Raw genomic sequence first — 9,788 nt, 5'->3', positions numbered from 1 at the left:
TGCATTTTTCTGTTGTTACACTTTACAATGTGAAGTATTTTTAAAAATCAATCTGGATACAAATTTACTTCATTTAGACTAGATTCTGAAGTGAAGCTATAAATAGTTAAGCTATAAACAATAAAAAATCCTTTTCCTTTCTCTACTTTTGTGCTTCAAATTAATGTCACCTTAGTATTTTCCTTGCTTCCATTTCCATTTTCACACTTATAGAAAGAAAAAGTAAAAGAAAGAAAATGCCTTGCTTGGCCAGGCACAGTGGCTCACGCCTGTAATCCCAGCACTTTGGGAGGCCGAGGTAGGTGGATCATGAGGTCAGGAGTTCAAGACCAGCCTGGCCAATATGGTGAAACCCAGTTTCTACTAAAAATACGAAAATTAGCAGGGCATGGCGGCGGGAGCCTGTAGTCCCAGCTACTCAGGAGGCTGAGGCAGGAGAATCACTTGAACCTGGGAGACAGAGGTTGCAGTGAGCCGAGATTGCGCCACTGCACTCCCAGGGCGACAGAGCGAGACTCCGTCTCAAAAAATAAAAGAAGAAAAAAAAAGAAAATGGTTTGCTTAGCCATTTTAATTAAGTCTAATGAAGGGGGATTGGTTCACAATCGGAAGTCTCATGATGCCTTCAGAGATCTGTGTGAACCTCTGCAATGATAACAAAATTTTGTATTATACACGTGACACTGTTGTCAGGAGTGGTCATAGCTTTATCAAATTCTCAAGGGTCCATGACCCAAAACAGACAAGCTGATTTGTACAACTCAAGGTTAATTTATGAATGCTCGTCTTCAAACGTTTCTTGATTCTGATTCTGCTATGAAAGAGTATAAAAAATAAAAAATGTTTCCCGAGTCTAAATTCAACCCAAAGCACGCATCAACACCCAATGGGCTTCATCCATCAAAATAAATTTGCCCACTGAAATGAGAAAAGCAAATGGGTTCAAGTCTGCCTAAGGTCATCGATGATCCTCATCATCTCTACTTTTCCACCTTCCCCTTGCTGCCCACCCCCAACTAGACTGTAAGCCCTGAGGCCAGAGACCTTTGCAACCTCTGCATGAAATTGCAAAAGGCAAAGCAGATGGAACTCAAAAGAAATTCACCACACCTATTTACGAAACCAGGTTTATTAAAATTTCTCTACAAGTCAGAAAACGGCCATCTCACTGTTCACATATATACATGTATGTACAGGAAGAACCTAGTGTTTCTAGCTTTCCCGGCAGAAGCCCCTGCCAGCCCAGAGTCCTTAGTCGGATAATGTATCACAGATACAACAGTCGAGCAACCACGAGAGCGTTAGTGCGACAGAGGCCTCCGTCCTCCCTCTTCTCAAAGTCCCATGATTCTGTCAAGGTAATATTGCCAATAATCATTCACATTTCACGTGGTTTTAGACACGCAGGTTATTCAGACAGACACAGACAACAAAACAAGCCTCAAAGCCAGAACAAAACAAAACAAAACAAAATCGAACATAGGTATAAAAGGTAAAATATATGTACAAAGTACACAGTACGTGAGGTATACACGGCATTCTCACAATGCACGTTAGTAGTTTGCCTAGGCGTAGCCCTTAAAGATGACTGCCTGTTTTTGTGCCATTTCTCAAAATACAGTATATTTTGTTTACCCGTTTAACCACCTGATTTCAGCACTGTCTAAGACAGTTACTGATATTTCATCTGAACTTGTTTTTTAACGAAAGTTGCGATTTCTCCATTAAGCTCTATCTTTTGTAGGGGAGTGAGTTTCCATCTCTGGACATATCTAACGGAGGCTGGATTCCCACCTACAAAAGAAGCTGAAGAGGGGATTTCTGCCTTGGGAGGTGGCAGAAAGAGGAAAGAGATTGGACCAGATGATTTTTAAAGTTCCTTCCAACTTTGAAGATTTGGGGTTTGCTGTTTCACTCCAGAAGCCGATTATACAGACGTATTCATAAACCACACATTTGAAATATTAACAACCCATCATGCAAAACTGCAGATGCACACACAATGCCAGAGGCGGACCATATCTGGGAGGGGTTAAAGTATAATTCTGGAAGTTAGTCTGAGAGTCACAAGACTATCCAAAATTCACTCTCTTCAAAGCACAAAGATGTTTAATGTCTGCTCTTGGGAGAGGTGGGTGGCAGCCTCCTTATCTTTCTTCTCCTAGACAGAATGCTCCACCCTGAGATGGTCTTGGGGAAAAAGTAAAGGGTAGGTACTAACATATTTGGAAGGAACTTAAAAAGCTAATAGTTTCCAAGCACTCGAATTATTTTTTAAAATCTGGAGTCTCTCTGTCTGAGCTCAGAGTTCTGAAATCGTTGGGAGATGGAATCTTTTGTGATACTGTTCCACGTTCGGCTGGTAAGTGCTTTTATAGCTAAAGGGGGAAGTGTCAAGGTCAGGGAAAAGGCATTAGTGCAGATGAGGTCTTGGCAGGAAACAGAGGAGAGTCGGGGTTCATGGTTCCGTCAGGCTCCTGAGCAACTTAAAACAGTCTGCTCCAAAAACGGAGCAGAGTCATTGGTAAATGTGAGTGTGAAGAAAGGGTGAGTGTTAAGCCAAAAAAAAAGGAACTTTCCCATCAGAGAAGCTGCGGTAGCATGTCTAGCCACCAAAGATGAGTTCAAAGATGGCAGATTTATTGGCCCAATTTGTCACCCTGTTAAAAATACGGTTATTACCCAAAATATGTCATTGTGCGATTTGCTTTTTTCTCCCATTCGAATGCTCAAGTTTATTACACACTTGACCACCGGGTGTAAGAAGTCCATATTCTTTGCCCTCCATAAAAGATGTGGAACTCCCAAATCCAGCAGATAGTTAGCGAGGGTTCCTTAAGAGAAACAAATTTGCAGGGCAGCCAATCACAGCGTATGCTGCTCAAATCAATAAAGTCACTCATCCTCACAGAGAAGAGGAGGCGCCATGCCGAGTTCAGCAGCTTTCATCCTGATGCAGTCATTATCTGGTTGGTACCATGCCAAAGGGCCTGTCCATCTTTAGAAATGGAAATGCCAGGTGTAAGAATTATGAGGTTTCTGAGGTTTTTGGGATTAGCAGAAGAAGGAACTAATGTCACTGTCCTCCTGGTACTCTGGAACGATCTGGTCTGAAGTTCCTATTTCTGAGTCGATGTACCCAGGTTCCAAGACGGACTCAAACCAGGGGTGCAGTAGGATCTCCGGGGCAGTGAGTCTCTCGGAGGGCTCCCGTCTCAAGAGGCTGCGAATGAGGCACCTGGCTTTGGGGGAAATGTGTTCAGGAATGCAGAACTGTCCACGCCGAATTTTGGAGAAAAGGGCACTGGGGTCTGAGTCATGGAAGGGGTATCGTCCAACCAGAAGGGTGTAGAGCATCACCCCCAGGCTCCAAACGTCCGCAGCCTTTCCGGAGTAGGTCCCAGTGGTGTTGAGGATCTCAGGGCTCACGTAGGCCGGGCAGCCATGTTTGTCTGACAAAGCATCATCTTCCCCCTTGATTATGTGTGTGTCTTCTAGACTTTCTAGTCTGAGCTGGGTTCTGCAAGAGAGAGGAACCAAGCCATTATTTCCACACCAGCTGCTATGAAAAACAAAGCCTTCCCAATAACAGCGCCCACAGGCACTAACAGCAAAGGCTCCAGGAATGCTATTTACCCCTTCGTCCAGTAAGCAGTGCCCTGCAACTACCGAGGGCTCGTGATTTCACAAACCAACACGAACTGCAATAAATGTTTGCAAAGTATCGACAGAGCGCCTGGGGTGGAGGGTATGATGCAAAGCCCCAAATAGTATTCATAATGCTAGAGCTTACAAGAGATATCCTAATAGGAGTTACGCAATTTACTAAGTTCCCATTGCAGAACTGGGAGCCTGTCTCAGAATGCTGCATTCTCTACAAAAGCTAGCAGGGAAAAGCAGCATATCTTACTTCTTCAGGGAGGGCCTGAGCATCCTACGAACACATCTTCTCTCTTATGACTGCCAGGGCTACCTGGACCCACAATGCATTACAGAACACAGAGCCCAGAGTCACTGCTATTACACACAGGTCATCAGTGCTGGTGCCCACCCTGATACACGCACACAGAGCAAACTTTGTCCACCTGGGCCCAGGCTGCAATAATTAGGGTGGGAAAGTTGCAAGGAATGTTAATTACATTTATTGGGGTGTTTAATTGCAAAGAACACTTTGCCTGGACAGAGAGGTTATGCGAGCAAACAAAAGTGGCTGATGGATTTCAGGGACGCAGAGCCCCTGAAATTCTTACACAGGGACACATACTCCCCCGGGATGGCACATCAACATGAGAGCATATGTATTCTACAGGGGGTTCTCTGTTCAGGTAACAACTGAAGTCTAAAACACCTTCAGTCAAGCTTATGAAGCTGCAGGTGCCTCCTTATTCAGCACCAGCCACCCAAGTCTCCTGGATCCCCCAAAACTCAAAGCCATGTGGTGGGGAAGCTCTAATATCCGGTGACACCCTGTCTCTGCCTGCTTCTCTGAAATAGCCCTGTTTCAGTAAGTCACTTGTGAAGTTAAATGCAAACATTTGGTACTGGCTGATGGGTCAATTCCTTTTCCTCTCAAAGGTCTGGTTTTTTTTTTTTCTGCCTTCCTGTTCCCTGGAGTGTAGTATACATGTGCTAACTTCAGTATGTCCTCAGCGTGACCTCCCTGTCGTTATGTAAAATACCCATTGGTTCTGTAAACGGAAAATATGACTCAACCCACACTGTCTGCCCCTGATTGGCTGCTACAGCACTAAAACCCTGCACCTGTGCTGGTTACACGAATAGCGTCAGCCTGACATTGCTTAACCCCCGGGTTGCCAAACCCCATGCCCATGATATTCGCCTGTGCAATGCAGATTTCAAAAGCTAGTAAGGAGGTGTGTAAGGCATGTTTCAGAAAATGCATCACCATATCAAAGAAGCATGTTCCAGGAATTAGAAACTTCTTCATTGCAAACAGTTTGCTTTTCTTTGCTAATCAGTGTGTTCCAATAATTATTGGGAGGTCAGATACAAAGTCATGCTTTATGACAGCTCAACCCTGTACTGTTTCATATGCTCTGGAGTCAAAGGTAAAAATGCACAGGTGAGATAAGCCCACTTCTTACAACAAACTAACTCACTCTCACCTCTACAATGTTACAGCCTTACTGCTCATAATCTTTCCACAAGGGATGTGGCTGGCTCTTAAAATCAAGTGTGGTCTATCTCATGCGGCTTCCTGAATTCTCTAGCTGAAACCTCAGCTTTGAATCTTAATGCCTCATTACTCTCTTATCAAGCTCATCTTGTTCTTTATGAGGTAAGCTATGATCTATATTTAGCAATCCATCCTAACCAACTTCCATTTACTATTCAATGTGGCTATTTTCTGAAGACGGATCCAAACAAGCTGTCTAAAAAGTCACCAGAGAATGTGACGTTACAGAGAACCCGGCCTGGGATGGGAGAGGAATGCCGTGTGAAACCAGAGGGTGGAATTCTGCGTATATGACAGTCTCACTAGCTCTGTGAAACCTTCCAGGTACAAAATAGCACTTGGCATAAGCAAAGATTTGAACACTTCCTTCAGAAGGCAATATTGTAAAGGGCAGTTTAATATTTGTACCCCAGACAACTGACCTTTCTGACAACAATGGGGAATGAACCCGATTCCTGGGGTAGGAGAGGAAGGGCGCCCTGTCAACACGTGCCATCCCATTAGAAGTGCCACGGTGTCCCCAGACCCCGTCCAAGAGAATGTAGAATAAACCAACCTTGGCTGTGACTCCTCAGGAACAGAAGCTCTAAACACTAAATCTGGGACATATGAGCCCTTGACTTTGTTTTGCACCAACACACAGCACCTAACTATACGACCTGCACCTTCGCTTTGGTTCCAAAAGGCCACAGGAGAAGCTGTGGCGGCCGCTCACCTCTCCTCCGTGGAGAAGACGAACTTCCTAAGCTTCAGGTCCCCCAGCACGATGGCTGACTGGTGGCAGTGGGCGACGGCGGAGACAATCTGCTTGAAGAGCCGGGCGGCTTCCTCTTCCCGCAGCCTCTTCCGGCTTCGCACATAGGAGTGCATGTCCCCAAAGTCTTTCTCAAAGAAGACGTAGGCCTTGGTTTCCCCAAGGATCACTTCCACAATGCCGGTAATGTTGCTGTGCGATGGCAGCTGGATGTAAGGCCTGATTTTGTCCTGGTAGTGTTTAATGGGAAACACCTGTAGAGAGAAGGGGGCCCATTTAGGGGGCTAGAAAAGCAAAGGTAGCCTCCCAAACCCCTGAGGGAGCTGAGCAGAAGTTCTCAACCTTTGGGCTTAGGATGTGAGTAAGTTCCATTCACCTACACCGTTTTCTCTGCCACCTTACCTTACGCAGCCCCAGCTGCCCCGACACCTTTAAAACCAGTAACACCTAGAGCTCTAGACCTGCAAATACCCAAAGGGTTACCCGCTTTCACACAGATGATTTGAAAGAACTGTCTCCTGTGCATGTTCCCATCTTCCATCAGCTCCTGAGAGCTAAGCAAACCCCCCACCCTCTGTGGCCCTTTCCTGTTTGCAGGCCACGCTAGTTGAGTGGCTGATAGAAGGAAGCCCCTGGCCTGTCCAGGAGCTGAAAAGCAGCCCCTGGCCTGTCCAGGAGCTGAAAAGCAGTCCCTGGACGTACATGTGCCTCCTGCAGACCCAAAATGCTCAACACAGAAAAGGCACAGAATGTGGTGACTCTGCAGCCTCCAAGGGGAAGCAGGGGCCAGAGAACATGCAGAGCTGTCATTAATCAGAAGGAACAGATGACTTGGAGGGGGAGGCTGGGACAATGCAGCCTTAAGCAACCTGCCTACAGTCCGACTCAAGTGTAAGCAGCCTTGAGTTACAATTCTCACAGGAGGGGTGTGGAATCCTGCGAATGGGTTTTTCACTTGTTTGTTTATCCCCCCACACCCGACCCCACCCCTAGAAATGAGTGGCATCTCCTCTCTTCTAGGAAGCTGGCTGGTCTCTTTAAAGGCCTTTTGTTTAGTCCAGTTACTCATATCCTAGACTCAACTGGAAACGGTGACACACGGGCTGTCACCATCTGGATTCAGCTATTATCTGCTCAGAGGAACTGGAAGGGGTTGCACAATGGCCAGACTCACCCCACCTTTAAGAGGCCTAGCTGCTCTGGCACCAGCTAGAAACATCCCCTGCTGCCCCCTCCTCCCACCCCATCCCATCCCACCACACACACACACATGCTTGTTCCAGAACAGCTCTTAGCCCCAGTCATGGAGAAGAAAAGGGTTTTTTTTCTCCGTATTAAACTGGGCTTGATCATGCGTTTGAAATTTCATTCGGGTTGGGCAGTAGGTGGCAGCAGCGAGCCCCGGGACCGGGTCGGGGTGTTGGGAGTGTCAGGTGAGTTGCGGAAAACCCAGAAGCGACGTAACTGGGGGGTGATCCTATCTTTCGGGTGAAAAGGAGCAGACCGAGGGTCCTCTGGGGTGCCTCAAGCAGGGGTGCCACGCTCGCATAAAGTAGACTGTGGGAACGTTCTGCGTCTACCCGCGCAGGAGGAGGACCCGGCGGATCCTGTTTCTAGGAGCTGTGTCTCCTCCCCCTGGATGGGATCCCTATGTTCAAAGGAAAATAGGTGGATGGAAAATAAAGTGAATCGAAGCGAGGGTTCCTGGCCGGTGTGGGCTTTTCAACATTTCTACTCCGAGCAGATTCCTCCGCCTCGGGTGGATGACTCTGGGACTGCTCCCTTGGGACGGCGTGTTCTAGTCCCAGCGCGGATTCAATTCGGAATCCCCAAGGCAGGAGCTGGACACAGTCTTCCAGTCCCCTTACCGCCTACAACTGAGTCCGGGTGCCGTTCAAGCCCGGCAAGAGAGCTGCCAGCTGCTCCAAGCTCCTAGGAGGCACCCACTGCAGGGCGTCCTTCCAGGACATGGTGGGGTGGGGGGTGGAGAGCGAGGAGAATGAGAGAAGGGGAATGGCATGGCCCTGGAATCTATTTCAATTCCACAACTTATATGGAACGCCACGCGCTACACTGGGCGCTAAGGAAAGGAACAGATAGAGAAAGCCACTGAACACTGCACTTCCTCTAGGCGCCCCCATTATACCACTCCATGGGAAACCCCTCACTCCACAAAAACGTGAACCTGGTCAAATGGCGTCTTATCTGACCCAATCTACTGATCCGCCCTGTGCCCAGCCCAAGCGTTGGCTGGACCCCAAGCACCTTTGCCTACCACCCCGTCCGGCGCCCCCGACCCCAGCCGGGTCCTGGCCCGGGAGCGCCTACCTTGCAGCGCAGCTCGCGGCCAGTGTGGATGCACAGCGCCCGGGACACATGCTCGCGCTCGGCTAGGGGCAGCAGCAGGTAGTCGGCGATGCGGCTGGGCCCCGGCGCGCTCCCGGAGCCGCCGCCGGCCCCCGAAGCGGCAGGCGGGGGCTGCGGGCTGCAGGGCGAGCCGGGGGGGCTGAGGTAGTCCGGGGGGCTGGAGCACTCGGAGAGGCGCGGGCACTTGGCCGCCACGGCCGCCGCGTCGTCGGCGTCCAGCAGGCGTTTGGCCGGGACGCCTCGGGCGGCTGGGAACAGCAGGGCCGGGCCGCGGGGCTGCGAGGCGCCGCTCATGGCAGAGCGCACCGGACCGACCCGCATCCCGTCCTGGACCGGGGTGGCCCCGGCTTTTTAAGTCCCGGGATCCGCGCGGGAAGACGCTGCGGGCTTGGCGCCGGCTCTGCGGCTTCTTCCAGCCGGCGGGATGGAGTTTGCAGACTGGTCTTGGCTCGGCCCCCACAAGGCGCAAAGCAGGAGCCGCTCCCCGGCGCTCGCGTTGCACGCGGGGACCACGCTGGCTGTGCGTCCGGGGGGCGGAGGCCGGCTACAGTCCCCGGACCCCCGCAGGCAAGGGCTCCCGGAGCCTCGCTGGGGGCGGCCGCCACTATTGTTGCCGAGGCTGCCGACAGTCCGGGAGGCAGAGGCGGCGGCGGCAGCAGCGGCCAGCGATCCCGGGGTCCCGAGCCGCGAGGACAGGATTCAGCAGGCTCGGCGGAGCCACGAAGCAAATGCACTTCCCAAAGCGATGAGTCTCGAGCAAAAGCCGGGGGAACTTTTTCGCGGCGCTCGGGATCCTGCGCGCTCCTGGGCTCCGGGCGTGTATGAGAGCGAGCGAGACGCGCTCAGAGAGAGTGACTGTGAGTGAGTGTGAGCGCTGCACCGATCCCGGCCAGTGCACTCCTCCTTCTCCTTTTCCTCCACCTCCTCCGCCTCCCGGTGACTCACGCTGTATACACACACACTCACAGGCCGGGCTGTGTAAACAGTTGGGAAGCCGGGTTGTGCAATGAGGTGGCTGCGACGACTCCGGCCCCGCCGCCCGGCGAGCAGTCTCCCGAGCGGAGGGAGGAGACTAGCGGGAGGGGAGAGGGAGCAGGAGGTGGGGGGAATGGGGGTGGACTGAGGGCCGGGGATGCTCCGGGCAGCGCGCACTGGGGCGCAGGTGGTGCGTCCCGGGCCGGCCTGGACGCGCGCACACGCCCCCCGGGCGGGGCTGGGCTGGGCAGGAGGCGGCGCGCGCGCCCTCCGGCAGGCCCCTAGCTCGGCAGAGAAGCCGAAGGAGGAGGCGGAGGAAAAGTTCCCGTGACGTAAGGGTCCGGGGAAGTGGGCGGGAGGGGCGGGGCCGCGGGGAGCGAGGCGACCGCTGATTGGTGCGCGCGCCTCATTCACAGCAAGCACAATGGGCTGCGGGCGCGAGGCGGGAGCGCGCACCACGGTTCTCTGCACCCGCCGCTCGCTGCAGCCCCGCGG

The 9,788-nt window shown here is 51.4% G+C and overlaps 1 protein-coding gene across 1 annotated transcript; it reads right to left on the bottom strand.

Moving 5' to 3' along the window:
• Positions 1-1,113: 1,113 nt before the first annotated feature.
• On the bottom strand, positions 1,114-9,538 carry TRIB1 (tribbles pseudokinase 1). Its single transcript, XM_054499089.2, has 3 exons — positions 8,280-9,538; positions 5,913-6,205; positions 1,114-3,520 (listed from the first exon to the last, which is right to left on the bottom strand). Exons 1-3 carry the CDS (start codon positions 8,637-8,639, stop codon positions 3,055-3,057), a joined length of 1,119 nt encoding a protein of 372 aa, XP_054355064.1. The 5' UTR covers positions 8,640-9,538; the 3' UTR covers positions 1,114-3,054.
• Between the last annotated feature and the right edge of the window lie 250 nt (positions 9,539-9,788).

This window comes from Pongo pygmaeus, chromosome 7 (genome assembly GCF_028885625.2).
Source record: "Pongo pygmaeus isolate AG05252 chromosome 7, NHGRI_mPonPyg2-v2.0_pri, whole genome shotgun sequence".
Classification (NCBI taxonomy): Eukaryota; Metazoa; Chordata; class Mammalia; order Primates; family Hominidae; genus Pongo; species Pongo pygmaeus.
This window is presented reverse-complemented; position numbering and strand designations above follow the sequence as displayed.

Excerpts from the sequence above, each read along its gene's own strand:
- TRIB1 (XM_054499089.2), bottom strand. The coding sequence starts at position 8,639 with ATGCGGGTCGGTCCGGTGCGCTCTGCCATGAGCGGCGCCTCGCAGCCC. Across the intron at positions 6,206-8,279 it reads GCCGCGAGCTGCGCTGCAAG|GTGTTTCCCATTAAACACTA; the intron begins GTAGGCGCTCCC and ends TTCTCTCTACAG. Across the intron at positions 3,521-5,912 it reads GTCTTCTCCACGGAGGAGAG|AACCCAGCTCAGACTAGAAA; the intron begins GTGAGCGGCCGC and ends TCTCTCTTGCAG.